General features: G+C 29.3%; 4 protein-coding genes across 6 annotated transcripts; 2 read left to right on the top strand and 2 right to left on the bottom strand.

Moving 5' to 3' along the window:
• Positions 1-41: 41 nt before the first annotated feature.
• Positions 42-5,681, bottom strand: Impbeta11 (importin beta11). 3 transcript variants are annotated; one of them, XM_015334772.2, is made up of 18 exons: positions 5,551-5,681; positions 4,816-4,947; positions 4,568-4,668; positions 4,303-4,416; positions 3,819-4,225; positions 3,476-3,739; positions 3,199-3,354; positions 3,070-3,110; positions 2,808-2,990; positions 2,583-2,694; positions 2,246-2,466; positions 2,005-2,169; positions 1,729-1,921; positions 1,401-1,638; positions 1,208-1,307; positions 842-1,095; positions 603-744; positions 42-502 (listed from the first exon to the last, which is right to left on the bottom strand). In XM_015334772.2, exons 2-18 carry the CDS (start codon positions 4,936-4,938, stop codon positions 383-385), a joined length of 2,934 nt encoding a protein of 977 aa, XP_015190258.1. In that variant the 5' UTR covers positions 4,939-4,947; positions 5,551-5,681; the 3' UTR covers positions 42-382. The 3 variants fall into 3 exon arrangements, with proteins under 3 accessions (XP_015190258.1, XP_015190256.1, XP_015190257.1); XM_015334770.2 differs by lacking the exon at positions 5,551-5,681 and adding an exon at positions 5,356-5,523; XM_015334771.2 differs by lacking the exon at positions 5,551-5,681 and adding an exon at positions 5,257-5,518.
• Positions 5,682-6,061: 380 nt separating this feature from the next.
• Positions 6,062-7,850, top strand: RpS6 (ribosomal protein S6). The gene is made up of 5 exons (XM_015335024.2): positions 6,062-6,220; positions 6,610-6,814; positions 6,899-7,044; positions 7,310-7,510; positions 7,604-7,850. Exons 1-5 carry the CDS (start codon positions 6,215-6,217, stop codon positions 7,802-7,804), a joined length of 759 nt encoding a protein of 252 aa, XP_015190510.1. The 5' UTR covers positions 6,062-6,214; the 3' UTR covers positions 7,805-7,850.
• Positions 7,851-8,003: 153 nt separating this feature from the next.
• On the top strand, positions 8,004-15,700 carry LOC107072263 (uncharacterized). The gene is made up of 8 exons (XM_089170956.1): positions 8,004-9,921; positions 10,000-10,166; positions 10,297-10,326; positions 10,472-10,551; positions 10,630-10,823; positions 11,588-12,154; positions 12,212-12,328; positions 12,413-15,700. The coding sequence occupies exons 1-8, from the start codon at positions 8,570-8,572 to the stop codon at positions 15,288-15,290; spliced, it is 5,385 nt and encodes a 1,794-aa protein (XP_089027082.1). The 5' UTR covers positions 8,004-8,569; the 3' UTR covers positions 15,291-15,700.
• Positions 15,679-20,081, bottom strand: LOC107073952 (hemocyte protein-glutamine gamma-glutamyltransferase). Its single transcript, XM_015334924.2, has 8 exons — positions 19,765-20,081; positions 18,139-18,613; positions 17,841-18,067; positions 17,176-17,777; positions 16,967-17,064; positions 16,597-16,887; positions 16,138-16,298; positions 15,679-16,046 (listed from the first exon to the last, which is right to left on the bottom strand). The coding sequence occupies exons 2-8, from the start codon at positions 18,611-18,613 to the stop codon at positions 15,762-15,764; spliced, it is 2,139 nt and encodes a 712-aa protein (XP_015190410.1). The 5' UTR covers positions 19,765-20,081; the 3' UTR covers positions 15,679-15,761.
• Between the last annotated feature and the right edge of the window lie 391 nt (positions 20,082-20,472).

Genomic DNA, 20,472 nt, shown 5'->3' with positions numbered 1-20,472 from the left:
AATATTTTTATATTAAAAATATGTAGACGTATTATATTGCGTATTTTTAATAATCACACGATTTTATTTATATTCACATTTTGTGATCTATCCTCAACACGATATTTTATGACCGTGTTAATATTTTTTCAGTGGCGACATAGGTCCTTTTATAATCAACATTATTAATACAGTGAAACAGGTAGTATCATACAGTAAAATAGTGCCGTTTTACAGTAGAGCATGGTAAAGCTTTTTTTACATGTTGCATTGGTATGTGTTAGTTTGTGTGTACGCGCACGCGCGTATGTGTGTGTATATGTGTAGCATTTGAGAAAGTATCTTTTATTTTTGTCGACCACATATTTATTTCTGATTTTCTTTTTTAATTATCATTTTTTCTTCATAGTACTAAATCTCGCAATCCAAGACATGAATTAAGTTCCTCGTTGACATCAGGATTAAGAGCGCTAAACAATTGATCGAATTGATCATTCCCCATCGTTCTTCGTAATTTATTAAACTAAAATAAATATTATTTTAATGGAATGACACTCTCTCTCTCTCTATATATATATATCAATAGACAATACTTTATCATCAATTTAAATTATGCTTCTTACTTGGTTAGTGAGCGTATTGTGTAAGGACAAATTGTGAACTGGATCATTGTAAGCGAGTCTCTTTCTTCTTTGTCCATGTTCAGTTTCATAATCTACATCCTCGTATTGAGATGGACTAAGTTGATCACTTAACAACAGAGAACTGACAAAATAATGATTGTTAATAAAAAAAAATTTAGAAATATCATGTAATTGATAGTATAAATATTATTATATTACAAATGAAAAATAATTCTTACTCTGTAGGACATCCAGCATCATCGTATTTCGTTATATCGTTAAGAGTTTCAACTATATTAGATATAATTAATGGAAAATGTTGGATAACGCTTGGTAGACTATTAGCCTCCAAAAGGGAACAAAGTGCAAGAGCTAATAACTTGCGCTGTTCAGGTTGAGAAACATTAGGCATTCGTTTTACCCAAATATATACTATTTGTCCTAGTACAGCTTCCTCGTATGCTTCAACACTTTTTGATAATTCACCGATTACCTGTAATTATTTCTTTTACGTAATTCGTATACACATATTTCCACATATACATACATATATAAGCATATCATATATCTATAGACATAATAAATAGTATAGAACTGTCTATCACCTGTACAAAAATATTTCTACAACAGAGTAAAACTCTAGCAACAATAGACAAACACATAGTAGTCATAACCATTGGATATTCTTCGCCTTTGTAAACGCTTCTAAAAAATGGAAAGTTTATTATTTTTATTAAATCAATTTGAGAAGACTGAGATGTAAAGCATTCCTTATAATTTCATTCCGCTTAAACTTACTCAAATATTTTCATTAAAAGAGGTTTGATTAATTCTGCACCTTGTTCGGGAGAAGCTTTAAGACATGTTTCAAACAATCTCAATATCGCAACAATACCTTCCCAAGCTAAGTCTGTTAGAAGAGATCTCAATGTATCAATTATTACTATTCCTCTTTGGCAGAGAAATTCTTGAGGACTTAATAATACATATGCTTGAAGTATGTACAAACATAGTCTTAAGCTTTCTGTGGATGATTCTGTAAAATAAAATATGTAAGTACACATATACGAGTATATAATAATATCCAATGTATATAGTTCTATGCATAGAGTTATATTCTGTCAACCTAATAAAGGTGGCATGTTTCGGAAAAGATCCATTATCTCTGGTGTCGGTGCTGGCGCATTTTCCAAAAGAGCTAACCATAATTCTAAACCATCTTCCAACAAATAAACGTGTCCTTCTTGATTAACATCACAACTTAGGTCAACAACACGCACTACCAATGGTTGCAACATAATGCTATCCGAGCCTAAAGACTATAAAAGAACATTTGTTTTATTAAATTTAATTATATATGGTTTATTTTGTTATTTATGTATAAATTCTGATTTATAATTACCTTTTCCAAATGAACTAAGGTTGTTACTATAGAGCATCTCAACATATTATGATCTTCAGATTGTTGCCATAATAGTGATAAGTATGAGTTAAGAGCATTAACATATGGTTTGACATCATTTCCCACCCGCTCAATTACACAGGATAATACATAAAGAACATGCATCTATGGTATAAGAGAAATAATCAGTTAAAAAAATGAAAGAACAATTTCATAATAAAGATATAAGGAGTGATCATACTTTGGTATCGCATTCGGTAACTTCTTTTAGCAAAGCGAATAATAAGGTAAACGTAGGCTCCAAATAAGGTGTAAACTCTTCTTTTCTAAATTGAAAGTCATCTATACCAAGTTTTAAGGCATCGATAGCTGCCAAACGAACACCCAAGTCTTCTTCTGGACTTAAAGCTTCTATCATAAGTTTATAAAAGTCTGGTTTCAACTTAGCACTTAATTTTACACCTATGTAACAATGATATCATCTTATGAATATATGAATCTTCAATTATAATTTATATAATTAATAGTACTTTTTTATCACGCACATTATCATGTTATATTTCATTATCTTTACTTACTTGCCCATCGACCAATAAGCCAACATACGCGTCTTCTAATAATTCTGTAGTTATTACTTTTCTCTTTCAATTCATCCTTTAGAGTTGTTGAAAACCATTGATCAAAGTTAACCTAACGTTAAGAAAACATATTGACTTAATAAAGCATTTATGTATTATTTATATTAAATTACATTTACATTGCAGACTATATATATTGATATATATATTTTATATTATATTTACTTCGTCATACAAATCGAAAGCTGCTAAACCAACTGCATTATACACCGCATCTTTCAACAAAATTGCAGGTAAATTATTTGGTTCAATAGGTTGATGATACCTATGTATCAAGTCGAGCAGAACAGAGGCAAGAACATCTTTATATTGATGGAAAACTGCCATAAATAAAAGTTGAGTACAAGCCTGAAATGAAATTATTATTATGAATATAAAAAAAAAGTTATGCATTTAGTACAAAAAGAATGCATTAGTTTATACTTACTCTTAAATTATACTTCCATGGTTCACCTCCATCGTCGGCAGCTTTAAGAAACAAAGAATTTATATTATTTATAAGACGAGTAGAAAAAATAAAAATATATAGAATATATATAGATATATTAATGTTTACCTAAGTTCTCAGGATCAGTGTCCCACAATTCCAGGTCCGCGGGTGTTAGAAGGAAATAATGAGTAACGAGTCTTGTACAAATTTCGGTTAAGGTTTCGCGCACAAAAAATTTCTGTCTTAATTCATAGGCTCTCAATGTCAATGGATCTTTAGTCTCTGTTTTACATAATAAAAAATATGAATAATAAATTATAATATGATTAAATATAATAATAAAATTAAAATATATCACATTTTCTATTTAGATGATAAGGAACGAACAATGGTATATATGTACCTTCGATTACTTTAGCCGGTCTATACCCAACTGATAATAAAATAGATTTCATTAAATTTAAACATTGTATGAGAAATTTTTCAAAAGCTAATGCTTGACCAGCTTCCGTAAAGCAGTAAAAAACTGAGAATTCTAAAGTTGTAGGTATCAATTCGACGTAACAAAGTGGATGCATTTCTAATACCTCTATTAACACTTTGGTCAAATTAATTATGAATTTATCACAAACCTCCATTTGTATACCTCTGGAAGCTAATGTTTTACCTAAAATAAGAAAAGTAAATTTATTCGAATTAAATGATAAGACAAAAAAAGAAAAGGGCATAAATTATGTTATACTAACGCCATTCAAGACATGTACGTGCTCGCTCAAATATTACTTCTAAAAATAACATGGCATCTTGAGATTGAGATGGTTTACTAAATCCATGGACAATAAGTTTACGTAATGTTTTTAATAATAGTAATGCTTTTTCTAAAGATTCTTGTATTTGATTTGCATCTGCTCCATTAGATGCCATTATAAGAAATGATTCCGTATATGTATTCCACGTATTAAGAATAAAAGTAATCACATTGCTTGTTAATTCTTGGAAGAGTCGTACATCTGGCATTAAACGCTTAGAAGCTAACGCTTTGACAACATGATGCAATATAAGAAGCGCTCTATGCTGTGCTAAAGAATTTTGACCTCTAATAATATCCAAAAGCGTAGGAATTAATACATCCCATTCTCTGGGACAATCGAATCTATAAGAAAAAATAGAACAAAAGTAATAAATATGATTTTTAGAGCATCTATTATATTAGATATTTTAATATCTTACCTTGCTATCTTAGCAATGAGAACTGCTAATTGAACTGCTAATTGATTTACAGGTTCCTCAAAATTACTTATCAAACGTTGTCGTAAAAATTCTTTTTCGTCTTCTGCTATTCCACTAATATAAAAGAAAATAATTAGATCGTTCAATAAAGAAGTTAATCTTAAATATGATTAGTTTATGATAGCAATATAATATGAATATCTAGAAATTTAGAAATTAAGGTATAAGATACAACGTATCACAATATATGTGCAATAATCCTTACTTTGGTGCATTTTTTCTCCAATATCTATCAACGCCATTCTTAAAGTACAAAACAGCCATCCATCTAATATTAACATCAAAGGAATGATTTGAAAATACATTCTGAAACAATAAACGAAAAATTAAATTTGTAAATCAATATGTATACAAATTGTTTCCATGAAACGTGCTTAGAAATAAATTACGTTCATGATGAAATAACAAATACTGTAGACTAACATAATTGTATTCCTCTAGCAAATAACTTACATATAGAGCAGTGTAAAATCCTCTTTGAGTTTCCCATTGCTTTAACGTTTGTTCAGCTGGTTTTAAAACATTAGGATTTTGACTACCTGCCTGCTGGAGAACTTCTATCACTGCAGCATCCATTTCTTCCCACTAAATATTATAAACATTCAGAGACACATGAAATAGTTCACAGAGCATTACGAAAATGTTTACACATTTGTATATTATATGCTTGAGTTAATAAAACTTTTTTCTTTTCTCTCTTTTTGTTTTTTGTTTTTTTGTCAAAAGCAGTGTCTTTGAAAACAACCGATAGACATGCGAGATAATAACAGTCTTCTTATATTCCTTGTTACGATCGTAATAACATACGCATTTCATTAGCAATAGATCTATATAGTATTCAAATTCGCTTGAATATTCCTAAGTAATAAAATAAATCGTGAAAAATCACGTTACATCATTTTCCTTGTGCGAAGGTTTAGTCGTTACAACGTCTATAACCTATATACGTCCAAATGCACGCATCTCTCGCTACAATCTAGATTTGAAACCTACATTTACACTTAAATTGCATTCCATGCGTTCTTTTTATCCGAAATACTTGTTTACCGAGTTGATGCATTTAATAGACATAACGTAAGATACTCTAAATAACTTTTTCTAATATCGAATTGTTACACACGCCCGCAAATCGGCATTTCTATGTGCTGCCACTCTCTAGCCTATTTTTCTCCTCCGCGGTTTACTCACCGTCACACTTTATTACCGGTCATCCCTGAGGTGTAACACAAAAATATATATACAAAAATATCAAATCTATAGAAATAAGATCTATTATATATCTAAAACGTTTTTTAATTACCTATTACCGGTCTACATCGACTATATACTATAAGTAACGATTATTCTTTCTTACAAGTATTGCAACTATACATTATTAATCCTCTCCGCATGATCTTACCTATTAAATATCGCTTCTTCTGCATTTCTCTTTAATATGTTTTCCAAAGTTTAATATCTATTTATTTATTTATTTAATAAATAAATAATTATGGATAGTTTACAATCATCAATTAAGTTTAAACATTTGTAAAGAAATGCATATTTTACTAAACTCCGAAGTCATATGTATGTAAATATGTATCTATGTTTATGAAGATAAAATTTTTTACTTTTTACGTTTCTTTAAACATTTACATTATAATATTATTTCTTTTTTTTACGAATATATTAATCCATGGATTTAATTTCTTAAACGAAACGCAAAGATAATGTTTACAAAAAATTGATTTTAAAATTATTAGGATTCCATATTTACAGGATATCCGGTTAGCGCGCTCTGGTGAATATATTTGAGTAACTCGGACGTTCTTTCTTTTTAGGTGTATGCGAGGAACTCGCACTTCGTTGAAAAATGAAGGTAAGAATCCAATAATATTTTAGAAATCTTACTTTAATTAAGCAATTTGATAACTTTTACAAATACTATGAAAATTTGCAGATATTTTATTTGCATTCATAATTTTCTCTATTTATATTTAGTATTGATTATACGAATCGTCAACATCATGTTGCCCCGACTTTTCGTGATTGTTTATTAGTGTTTAAAAACAATTATTATATATTTTTTTTCTGATATAATATAATGTTATATTTATTTAATAATAAAAGATTTCGATTTTAGTATTTTTCGAATGAAAATAGTTACCGAAAAAACGCGTTAAGAATACAATCCTAACCTCTATATTTGTAACAACATTCAAACAAAAATTTTCATAATTTTAATCATTATTGATTATTTTGTTATAGTTGAACGTATCCTTTCCTGCTACAGGATGTCAAAAATTATTCGAAATTTCGGACGAGCACAAGCTCCGGATGTTTTATGAAAAACGCATGGGAGCAGAGGTAGAAGCCGATTCTCTTGGTGATGAATGGAAGGGATATGTTGTACGTATTTCTGGTGGAAATGACAAACAAGGCTTTCCAATGAAGCAGGGTATCTTGACTAATGGTAAGTGTTTTTTAAATTTATTTTTATGTAATTGTAGATATTATTTCTTTCCTTTTGAAGATAATATTATGATACTTGAAATAGGTCGTGTACGATTATTGCTGTCAAAGGGACACTCCTGCTACAGACCCAGACGTGACGGAGAAAGAAAACGTAAATCTGTACGTGGTTGCATTGTCGATGCAAATTTGTCAGTACTTGCATTGGTAATTGTGAAGAAGGGAGAACAGGTAAGATAAATCTGAAATTCCAACTGTTCCCTACTGATTCCATGTTACAAGGGTGTATGCAAGAATTACAAATAATCTTGAAATACTATCGTTGACATGGTAGATTAAAGATCGTTATAATTTGGGAAACTGTTATATTATTTCTTACTGTTTCTCAGTGTACTAACGAGACAATGACAAATTCAATTGAATTATTTTTATCAGATTAGATAATCAAAGTACTACAAATGAAATTTGTTAATTCCTGACAATTATTTTCACAAAGGAAATTCCTGGACTCACTGATACGCAAGTTCCACGTCGTTTAGGACCAAAAAGAGCTAGTAAAATTCGTAAGCTCTTTAATCTTTCGAAGGAAGATGACGTACGTCAATTCGTCGTCAAAAGACCAGTCCAAAAAGAAGGCAAGAAGGAGCGTCTTAAGGCTCCTAAAATTCAACGTTTGATTACGCCTTTGACATTACAGGTATAATAAAATAAAAGAAACATTTATCACATGTATCGAGACATTATCGAATTACTTAAATGATACTAATATATTTGGTTTATGTACTTACAGAGAAGAAGACATAGGCGTGCATTGAAAAAGAGGCGTTGCTTGGCTCGCAAAGAACAAGCTGCTGATTATGCTAAGTTGCTAGCTCAGAGGCAAAAAGAAGCAAAGAATAGACGTCAAGAAGAGATCAAACGAAGACGTAGTGCTTCAATGCGAGACTCTAAATCATCTAACCAATCTACTCCAACTGCCACGCAAAAATGAAAAGAGAATTAAAATGTTTTTAAAATAATAAAAAATTCTCTATATATTTTTCCATGTTATTCTTTACCCGTCAATGAATAATCAACTATATGTGCTCATAGTTATGAAAGTGGTGTAAGTCAAAATTAAAAAAAAAAAGACTTTATCAGTTATTTCACATCACATTATTTTAAACTAAATTAATTCAATGTAATTCTCCGATATTTTCAAAAATGAACTGTTAGATAGTGTATGTTATTTCAATATTATATAGAATCATTTAGTGCTCGAATATAATTCTTTGAATATCTCAAAACAAAAGATATATGACTCAGACCACTTTCAATCTAAATGATCAAAATAGTAGAAGTAATAAGGATCCATGTAAAAGTGGATAGATACTATGAGAATGTATTTGTAAATGTAAAAACGACATTAAATAAAATCTCATTTGTTTTTTATTGGAAAAAATGAGATATCGTAAAATATTTTGTAAATTGACCAATCAACGAGCAAATACGAAACAAATGAACTAACAAATCTGAACTTTCTGATATTCCTAATTTATAACGATAATCGCATTGACGAAATTTTAACCATGTGAAACACTAAAATAGTTCTAATCTTGCAAGTAATAAGTATCGTGTATTGTGTGTTAATGTTATATATCAAAACTATGTGTATGTTACATTCTATATTTTATATCTAATGTAAAAAAGTATATTCTTAACATTCATATCGTATACGACACTTATATTTCAAAAAAGAACAAAATAGACCAAAAAGATGTGTAACAGTGCAGGAAGACAATCTATTTCGGAAAAAAAAACCTTATCATCTCGTAACGGTTTAATGTCTGCACCATCGAGAGATGAAAATCCTTACGTCGAATCATCTGATTCTAAACTTAGTAAAAACGATAGAAGAAAAAAATTGTTAAACGAATGTGAATATTTATTGAGAAATCGACCTCCTAAGGGTAATCAGAAATCATCTTCAAGGAAATGTGATAAATCTTCGACTTCGTGTAAAAATGCAAATGACCTTGATTTCTCGAAATATTGGATATCAGGAGAACAATTCTTTCAAACACCTCCAAAGAATTTCAACGAATCCGACGAATGTAGCAACGAACAAGATTCTGCAACTTTCGTACAACTTTTTGGTAATGACGACGACGATAATATTTTTCAAAGTCATCGTCGTGTAAGTTCTAATGATTCGAAACTTGATGATACTTTTGTTGTCCCAACTAAAGAAAATAATGACGATAACAAATTGGATATGTTAAAAGATGTTAAAATAAGTTCACATATAGATGAAGATTTTCTTCATCGTTTCAAATTACCATTTTATCGGCCTGAATCAGAAAACGATAATAAAATAACAAGTAAGCCTGTTGTATCGAAATTTTTAAGAAAAGAAGATTCAAAGGAAACATTGGATTGGATTATTGATTTAGAAAAAACAAGAAAAGAACATTATTCTAATAATTTTGTAAATCATAAAAAATTGAGAAATTCATTATTAGATTCTAATTTCGCGATTGACACGAGCAATTTTAACGAAACGAACCGAACTAGTCCGAACAAGAACGTTCGGAAATCGAATGTAACCGAAGATATCCGATCTTGTTGTTTCGAATCTTCGAAAGAAGGATACTGCGAGGATGCAGTAATGAATATTAGAAAATCAAATTCTCAAGGTAAATTGAGTAGTTGGACGATTGAAAATATATCTGATTTAAGTATCGCGAAGGAATCATCTTTGAATTTGACGAATTCAACTCAGTTTATTCCAAATACAACCAATGTATACAACAATTATATTTATCTATCGTCAGAGAATTTAAAAAAATTCATTGATATAACAAAATTAACGAAATTACTGCGAAAAGGTGCACGAATTAATCGCATTAAACGGAGAACTTTCAAAAGAGTTAATTATAGAAGAAAAATTCATTTGGTCACTTCTCGACAAAGAAATCATTCGAGAAAAAACGTTTATGAAATTTTAGAGGGAATTAAAAACGAGCTATCGTTGATCACACAAAAAAAATGTCATGAAATATTACCGAATTCTATTCATTCTATTTTTACATCGAAAGTTCAGGAAACTTTGAACGAACTTATTACGAGGTATTATCCATTTATTTGAATTTTACTTTTTCGATCATAATGATATACTTTTTTCTTTTTCTTTTTTATGTTATATAGGTGTAAGAATTACATTTGTTATAATAATTACCGCGAAGAAGCTATTGATAAAATAAATGATTTATTGGGAAAAAACATAAACAATATTCAAAAAGTATTGAAAGAAGAAAGGCTCTCTCTGTCTAAAAAAAGCTTAAGAAAATTTACGGAAGGTTTATATAATTATTGTATACATTAATTAATTGTTTTTCTATGTTATGTTAAGTATGCATTAGTGGTAAACATCAAATATTTTTTTATACTTGAATACCTAACGTCAATTTTAAGTACATTTTTTCTTTTTGCAAATCTAACTAGGCCTAAAGTTTAATCAATTTACTATGAGAAGTATCTGTACCTTTTTTTAAGAAAAGTGCATAATTGCCGATATATTCAAAGACGATTACTGTCTGGTGTCGAATTGATCAAATATGCATTTAATGATATTTTATTATATAATATAATTTTCTTTTTATTTTTCTTTTTCTGATAGAACAATATTCTACTCCTTTAGAATTGAAATTTATTAAGGAAAAAGAAGATTTTCAAAAGATAAGGACTTCAAAAGATGACGTAAGAGTACTAACCATGAGTACTAAATTCTTTTTGATAAATATATGTGCACGTATAATCATATTTATATTTTTGTAGGGTAAGCAAACTTCATTAAGTGGTGGAAAGAAAATAATCGGTCGGAAAGACAAAGTAAAGAAATGGTTAAACAATATGTTGCTTTTAATCGATGATATTTCTATTATAGAATATAATAAAGAAAATATTAAAAAACATAATCATCATCGAAAGACTTCTTGGGATAATCTGAAAAGAAGATCATCTTATAATAGGTTAGTTTATTTAAATATTCTAATCAAATATAATACAAGGGACCGTGGATAGGACGAAAAAGTGAAAAGAAGTTCAAAAGAATAGTATATTACTCACCTAGGGAGGTAAAGTAAGAAATGTCTCAGAGCACATGTTTGTTGACCTCGGCTTCGCCTCGGCCACCAATTATATGTACTCTGAGGCTTTCTTATTTACTGCCCATGGTGAGTATACATTTTTTCTGCTCGACGTAGGCAGAAAGCGGCAACTTCGTTTTGAACAGCGGGAGAAAAGTTCACGCCTTTCGCCCGGAGGGAAGAAAAAGTTATTTTTTGGGGTCTTTTAATAATAGGGATGTATTTAGTGAACTTTATAGGGTCTTTGATCAACTATTTGTTATAGATAAGTGCTTATGCATACTTGCGTGTAAATAATTAGTTGAAACATGAACGTCGAACACATTACATGTATGAATTGTTGTTTCCAAAAACTTACGATCACTGCAGTTAATATTTATCCGATTTTAGCATATAAATATGAAATCTTCACTTGACAATAAGTACAATTGAATAATGTTTATTAAAATTTACCAAAAAAAAAAAACATTTGTAAACATTAACATTTTTGACAATTAAAATTAAAACAAATGTTTTTGTTTTTATCTAAATTATCTTTGATTTTAAGTTCGGTATTTTGTTCTTTAACAAAATAATATCAAATTTAAATAAAATTTTACTTAATTAATAGATTTTTTAACAGTATAATAAAAATGATATGATTTCAGAATGGAAAGTACAAAGAATCGAGGTCAAAATATAAAATTAAGTTCGATAAAGAAAGAAAACCAAATGGAAAGTGAAATAAATGTTGGATCCAAATCTCGAGTAAATCCTTCCTCGAATGTTGGAAAAAATAAAATGATAATCTCGAAGAAAGATAAAACGTTAAGAGAAAAGCAAAATTGTTCAGAGAAGCCGATCGTTTGTCAATACAAATTATTCGAAAATTCAAATAGGACGAAGCAATCGACAGATACAATTTCAAATATTTCTTTTAGTAATAAGAAAGAAAAAATTAAAAATAGTGTTGGGCCACGTTTCGAAACTGTTGAATTATTTAAAGAGAAAAAAGCAAGAAAGGTATCACCGTCGATCTATCCTACCTGCAGACATCTTGATCAAATGAAGAAACATAATGGCATTCGTCTAAATCGGCAAGTTAACGTTCAACCCGTTTGGAAACCAGCTGGTGCTGTTAAACCGCTTGCTTCTAATCCGACTTTTTTAAATAATGAACCAATTAACTTTCGCTCGCAGACGTTGTTTAATAAAGATAATCAAATAGTTAAAAGGTAATTTGTTTATATTACATATATACTTATCATAATAAACAAATAAAATATTTTCAGATCAATTGCTAATCCATCAGAGTCAACAGTCTTGAGAAGAAAGCATTTCTTGAAGGATAATCGAAGAAATGAGAATTTGATCGAGGAAGGTGTAAACGATTTATGCGAATTGTTCGCGTAAGTAATATTATTATGGTTTAATTACAGCATTAACTAATATAGTTATACAGATATATTTCCATTCATATTTTTCTTGTTCAGAAAAACACAAATAACATCGAAAGGACGAGAAGGTAATAGAAATTCGTCGAATATGTCTTTAATGAATGTTCGAGGTAAAAGTAGAGAATTAAATTTAACGAAAAACAAGTCTCAATCTAAATTGCATCCGCGTATATTTAATTTAACACCAAGGAATACATCGCAGATTTTGTTTAAAAATAAACAAGATGGTAAGTTACCTATGGCAAATAATTCTTCTACAAATATTCCTACGAAAGTTTTCATTAAAAATTATGAGAAAAATGACGAGATAAAGGACCAAATTCTAAACGGTCTAGAAAATAACGATAATAGAAAGTCATCGATGCATTTATTAAAAATTCATGATAAATTTCCTGCAAATCAATCATCAACGTATCAAAATCAAGAAACTGAACAGTCAACGAAGAAAGAAATGAAAGAAGAATCATCTAAAGAAAAATTACATTTATCTGATGAAGAGACTATTAAGATAGATGATTCCAATTATTCATCTGATGAAAAGACTATTAAGATAGACGATTCCAATTATTCACCAAAGTCAGTATTGAAAAGTTATGAAAATTTAGATCATCATACACCAATTGAGAATCAACCAAGTTTAACATCTTCCACAAATATTAGCTATAAAACTGATCTTAGTTCAGTATCTAATTTAATGACAGCGGCAACTGCATCAAAATGTTGTCAAGCATCATCTCTCTCTTCGTCAGAATCAAAAATCAGTATGATTTTTAATCAGTTTATTAAGCAAAATCAATCAGCAACGATTGATAAAGATTCTTTAGATATTTCGATGGATTATAATCGCGAAAAAGATGAATCGGATGAGTTAAGTGAATTGAATGATCGATTTAAACAAGATTCCGATGTAATTGACAATAATGAGAAAGATAAAACCTCTCCTAACTTAGTATCAAATGTCTTATATTCTTCAAAAATAAATGATACTTTGAAAAATCCTTTAAACAAACTTTCCATTGATACTACATTAAACATCAGTAATGATTTAGAGACAGAATCAATGAACTTAACGATAATGGAAAAGCTTCGATCTAACGATAATGAATCGATTGATCAGATGATCAATGAAAAGAAATCTAAAATTTCGCAAACTATATCGAATTTAAAATCGGTTTGCGATGCTTTTACTAACATCGATGATATCAAACCTAATTGTTCTGAACAATTCAATAAAACAATTATTTCTTCATCTCCCAATGAAATTGATGTAAATGTTTCATTGAAAGATGTTGCTACCGAAGTTCTTTCACAAGATCAATCGATACTATTACCAATTCAAATGATTCAAACTCGAACGAACGAACGTTCCTATAAAGTAATGAAAAATAATGCTACTAATCTAAATATAAATTTAATAAATAATTGCGATGAGACTGATGCTATCGTAAACGTTGAATCCAAATCAATAGGAACAAGTGATGAAGAAAATTTAAATCATAATGATAGATGGGTAATGGAAACCGTAGAGTTATATTGCGAACAACCCAACGACAATCTATCGAAAATAGAAGACAAAGATCAAAAAGAAAATATTGATTCTCCTAATGATCAATGGGTTGATGAAACTGTAGAGTTATATTGTGAACAACCTAAGGATGAAAATGAATATAAAGAAGATAAAATTAAATTGAAAAAATGTAACGAATTGTTAGTCAAAATAAATAGTGGCGATGAACAACCAAACGATGAAAATGAATATAAAGAAGATAAAATCAAATTGAAAAAATACAACGAATTGTTAACAAAAATAAATAATAACGATGATAACATTGAAAAATCTACTTTATCTGAATCGCTGATGAACCAATTAAACGGTATCAAAGAACAATTGCAAAGTGTTGATATGCAATTGAATAAATTACAGGCGACCACAATTCAAGCTAACGATGTATTATATCGAATTGACAAAACCACTATCCCACTTGATTATAATTCTAAAAAAATGACTGTATCGTCGAATGATTTATCAGAATCATTGAATGAAAAGAAAGTAAAGAACGACGATAGATTTTCTAATGAAGATTTACGTAAATCTTCATTAATAGAAACTTCGTTATCTTCTTGTCATTCTTTCGAACGATCATCGAAAATTTCAGAAGAACATTTTCAATTACTTAATACAGATCTCAATAAAATAAGTGATAACGTGAATACATTGCAAACGACTTCTCATTATTCAACAAATTTCTACGAAGTTCTACGAATTTCCGAAGATAATTCGAATGATAATCAATCAAAAGAAAGTAAAGAAAAGTTTTCAACAAAATCTAACTCGTTATCCGAAGATTCTCTAGAAAAATTCGTTGAAAAAGAAGAATCTATTGAACGTGATAAACGATTATCCTGTGAATATTTTAATGAGAATTGTCATTTTTACAACAATCTCAATGATTTCAACGACAAAGTCGAAAATATTTTGGATATGAAAATGAAATCACTTTCTGTCGAGAATATCTTTTGTGAATCTAAGCCAATTGATTATTCATTATCAAATGATGAATCTGACGAGACCAATAGTTTCGTCTTTGTTTCAAGGAGAAATTCAGACAACACGGAAGAGAAAGAAATGAAAATAATATCAAATGAATCTCAACATTCCATTTTTTTCAATACTAATAATTCCACAGGAACAGTATCAAATGCTTCGAATATAAGAGATCAAGGTTTACAAGTGATGAAGTACTGTGAAAAAGAGATTTCATCTCCGAATCTTCAGAATGAAGAAGATGAATTTAATGATTTTCAAGATTTAGGTATTACTAGAGAAGGCTTACTTCTCTTGATCTATTTTACTGTGTGTTCCTTTGTATTTTTTTGTTTGAACTTTTCTTTTAATTGCGAGACGTTCATTTAGTAATATTAAATTTTATTTTTTTTCCGCGTAGTTGATATTACATATGCTCGTTAGATTTTCATGCATTGTTTTTCACGTATTTTCTCGTTACGTTTTTGTTTTTAATAAAATTTATTAAAACTTATTGTCATGTTTTATGTATTAACATAGTTTATAATATGTATATTAGTAATATATTAAAAAACTACTAAAAACTAAACAAAAGTATCATTTAAAACAAATAATATTAACAAAGATTATATGCGCAATTGCGATTATGTGTTGATACAAAAATATACCTTATATTTTATTATATTAAAAGTTAAGAGATTCTTTGTATTCTTTTGTTAATTTTATGTTATAAAATTTTGATAAAATATATGAAATTATAATTATTATTACAACGATCCCTTTTTTGTTTCTTTTTTTTTTTCTAATTTATCTTTCGTATTTACAAGAGTAAAAATATGATTTTTTTTCGTTAATAAATTTTCAATTTTCATCCAAGACCTCGATGGTAGCTGATCCAGTGATATCAACCAATTCTTTTGAAGCAAACGTAGCAATGATTTTTTGTTCTCCCAGTTTTTGCGGAACTAGTTGATGTTCGACATAAACCTCTTCCAGTGGTCCAACGTCCCTGAAAGGTAAAATTTTGTTTCTGGCCAATCCAGGACCAGCGTAATTAAATTTACAATTAGTTAATGTCTTTTTCAAAGGATTCTGGAAACTAAGCGTTATGGTAGTTGGTCTTCCAAGGATTGGCTCATCCTCGATCTGTAATTCATATATTAATAATAATTCGTCAGAACAACAAGTTTTGATTTCAGACGGATACTTTATTTTCGTTTAATTATCAATATCTAACCTTGACAGTGATATTTGGTTTGAGAACTTGAAAATCATCCTCGTCTGCCCAAGTTTGTTTCGTTTCTTTAACAGTAGCAATTGTGTAGAGTTTCATGATACAATATTCTACCAATTTATCCAAATAATCATCTACGGTAACTGTAAGTCTTAATTGTTCGTCTGAAACAGAAAAAAAAGAAGAAAAAGAGAAGAATAAACAAAATAATTATAGCATGACGAGTAAATAGGAAATGTTATTTTAAACGTTCCCGGGTAAGAAGAAAAAAATCGCATTTCCTAATCGATTAACATACATAAATCGTTATGTAATAGGTATAAGAAACATTAGCGTTTCCTATGATGCGGTTTGTAAACAAGGATTTTTTCAATTTCTTGTCATTTACAAGCACACTTAAAAATAAATGAGAAATTAAATATTGGTATAGCAAGGCGTAGTCGTTTATTATTCTAATCTTACTTGCATTAGGCTGAAGAATAAAATCACCGGAGGCTCTCTTTACCAAGTTTGCCTTGACACCAGTATAGTAAACACTGCCTGCGGATAATATAGCTTGAATAGTTCTTGGTTGATTCGATTTGTTTTTTATATTGACAGTAACAGCAAATGGTTCCCCTATTTTAACACGTTCAAGATCTACTAAATCAAATTCTACGTCTTCTTTACTTGGTTCTGGCAAAGAATAAAATCTCTTGGCCCTTTCGGTGCTACGTATTGCTCGGTATAAGGTCAATCTCTCTGCTTCCGTACCTGTTCAAAATAACTTATTGAGAGAAAAAGGAATAGAAAATATCAAAGAATAAATAATAAATGAATACATTAATCTGACCTTCTTTAGCTTTGTAAAGAGATGTTATATCTTCTCTATCTTTGTCACCGTTTGGATCAAAGATCCATGGTGCTTTCGTCAAGATCATTCGACCGATACTAAAAAAGAAAAAAGATAACAATTACATGTGTTTTTATAAGTGGACACAATTGTAAATACATTGAATCTTTATCTATTATAATTAATTAATTGTAAATGTTTCAACTTACTGATATTTGTTACAATCAATTTTAGAGTATCCCAATTCACTTTCTGGATCTTCTTTCCATCTCATAAGATCAGCATTGACGGATGCCAACATAAAAGTAACGTCATAATTATAACCAACGGCACCTTGTTTTATTGCTTCAACCGATGCTGGTCCGCATTGATAAAAACTATCTGATGGTTCTTGCGGAGTAGCGTCAATAGCTTGCCAACCACCATAACCCTTGGGTAAATCAGGCCTAGCCATCCAAACGTCGTTCCAAACGTGATAATTCCAAATGGAATCTTCACCTTCCAAATTATTTGGATCATATTCGAGTTCTTCGTTATCCGCATTATAATATCGATCAACCGATAAGGATGCATTAGCGTCGTGAGCTGATACAAGATTTGATACAACTCTTGATGGTATTCCAAGAGCACGGCAGACAGTTGTTACGACACCAGCGAATACCCAACATTGTCCATATTTGACTTCATTTTTTGTTTCTAAAAATTGTTCCAATATGGGAACACTTCCAGTCCAAGCTGCTGGTGCTGTACCATCTTCATAATCACCGTCCCAACGACCAGTTACTACACCTTTATCATCGTTCGAATTTACCTAAGAAATGTAACACTCGTTAACGATTTAGCCTTTATTTTTTAATCAAAATTAATCACTTACGATTCTTGATATCGCTCGACACATTTTAATAGGATCTCCTCTGGATACAGCCTTGATACCCGATCTTTCTAATAATAATTGACATGCCGGTAAAACGCATGCATCGAATTGACCAAAGATCCATTCTCTACCACGAGAACTTCCATATGGACCAACCCAAATCTTTCCAACATCGTTCAAAACATACTCATCGAGAAGTTGTTCATCTTCCATGAAGACCAAATCCTCTATAAAAAGTTTCCTATTTTAATAAAAATTAAATTACGATTGTTAGATAGACTAAATAATGTTTATATACCTTTTAACCAAGGATTAAACAACAAGTATATATCCTTGTCGTAATTGTACGTATTTGGAGGTTCTTTTCTACCTAGAGTCGTTGTTTCAACGTTTAATTGCCATACACCTATTGGACTGTCAACAGGACTTCTAACTTCTACAGACAAATCCATTCCACTAATTGCTACCATTCGTACACCCCATGCTTCCAAATCCGTTAAATATGAGTCTCGATTTGTTATAGTGTTAACTCCCCTGGTACCTTTCATTACATTTGGATTTGGACCAAAACTGAACAAGAGTCTAACGATATCCGTCTCATCAACGTATTCACGATTAAATCTCAATGCCATATTGAAAGCTTGACCTCGTCGTAGTACCGGTGTTGGGTTTTCTGAATGAATCATTTCGTAATTATTTGTATGATGATGTTCGGCATTCTCTTTTTCATACATGTAGACCATGTCCACGATCAATGGTTCTTGGTTCGACATCTAATTAACAGATGAACATATTTTTATGATTTATTTGATAGCTTATCTGTATACCTATGTAAATCCATTTTTCCAAGGAAAATCAAAGTTCTCTTGTTTTACATTTGTTCTTTATATAATAACACTCAATTCCACAAGTAAACATACATAATATATACTTTGTATACAAGTAGAAATAAAAGAGTATATCCGTTTTGATAAATCACGTCATCGCATGAAAGGATAAGTCTAAGAAAGATCGATGTTGCGTGATCGAATTGTCAACGAAGTTGTTACATCCCCGAATGGAATGGAAGCATGACCTCTTAAATGATTCATCGATTCCATCATTTTGTTACAGTGAAATCTCACATTCCGCGAATGTGAATAAGCTTTAAAAATAATTCCTTTCTATACATTTGGTTAAACTAACACCTATCTTGTTAAATACTTTTTAATGATATTCAAATTACAAGAGAGATCTTAAAAGAATTTAGAAAAAAATCCTGTTAACCTTCAGATTTGAATAAACGTAAAACACATTAAAAGTAGCAGAAAATGATATCCAATAAGGATAAAAGTATTCACATGTTTTTAATGATTGAACTTGACTTCTGTCAACAATTTTAATAAAGATTATTCAATATATCGAAGATATGTTGAAAGAGAAGAAATCATAAAACATCTCTAGTATTTTTTTAAAAATACACTACAGAGAATATACTATAATTTTTGAAATTTTGTAATACTATTCAGTTTATTTCGTCGAAATTTTTGTTAATTTCGGCTTTGGTGTCGATAGTATTAAATAAAATTCCTTGATGATTCGTTTATTTTTAATATAAAAAATATTGCGAGAAAATTGGTAGAGAAAAAAAAAAAGAACAATTCATGGTAAATCTTTTTCTTGAAATATTTCTTTTATGAAATTATTTTTTTTCTTCTTCTTCTACGTTAGAAATTAGAAATCAAAAACTAAGATTGTATTTGACACATTTTTTCGTATATTTCAAAATAGAAATCATTATAAAAATTCATTAGAAAAATTCCATGGAAAAATAAGATTATTATATTATTTTGATTATAAATCTATATAGAATAATAATAATAAATAAAATTAATTAAAATTTTATATTTTGGATTTTTAAAAATTATACAGTAAAATGACTAACCTTGAATATTTTATTTGTCTCAAATTCACAGAACGTGTGTATAAACCTTTCACTTTCAGCTATCTATTTCCAAGTTAAGTTCGCGTCCGACTGACGATTAAAGACGTTTTACATCTTTTTATACAACCTGCAACATCCATCTCTTCAACCACAGTATCCCTACTACCATGATAAAAAATGCCGTCCTCCGTCGCTCTCAATTATTATCTTTAACATTCTAATTAGAGTTTCTGATTTCCTTTTAAGCGTCTAAACATTTGATCAAAGTCGAATTATTTTCCTTTTGTTAGATTTTTTCCATTTTCATTAACATTTTTTTATGTCTTAGTTAATTATTATTATTATTATTATTTTACATTATAATTACATTTATTTCTAACATTTAATAATGATTATTCATAATCTCTATTTCATAAAATAATTTTCATAATGTACTTAATGAAATTAAAAAGTAATTTATAAATTATTATAACAAATATTAAAGAAAAACAAAAATTATTTATCTAATCTATAGATATTTTATTAGTTTATTTTGACGAATAAAAATAAACTAATAAACATTTTATAATACGAGAGTTTTTGGACATGGCATCATTTCCTAACAAAACTTATCTTATCGTTAAAAAAAAATGCAATCATAATTAAGTTCATATAATACTATTTTAATATAACAACTGGACGCTGCGGTTTTCCGCGTGTTTTATCGTA

The sequence above is a fragment of the Polistes dominula genome, unplaced genomic scaffold, assembly GCF_049000335.1.
Source record: "Polistes dominula isolate Pdom_NZ unplaced genomic scaffold, Pdom_raw_medaka contig_31, whole genome shotgun sequence".
NCBI classification, from domain to species: domain Eukaryota; kingdom Metazoa; phylum Arthropoda; class Insecta; order Hymenoptera; family Vespidae; genus Polistes; species Polistes dominula.
This window is presented reverse-complemented; position numbering and strand designations above follow the sequence as displayed.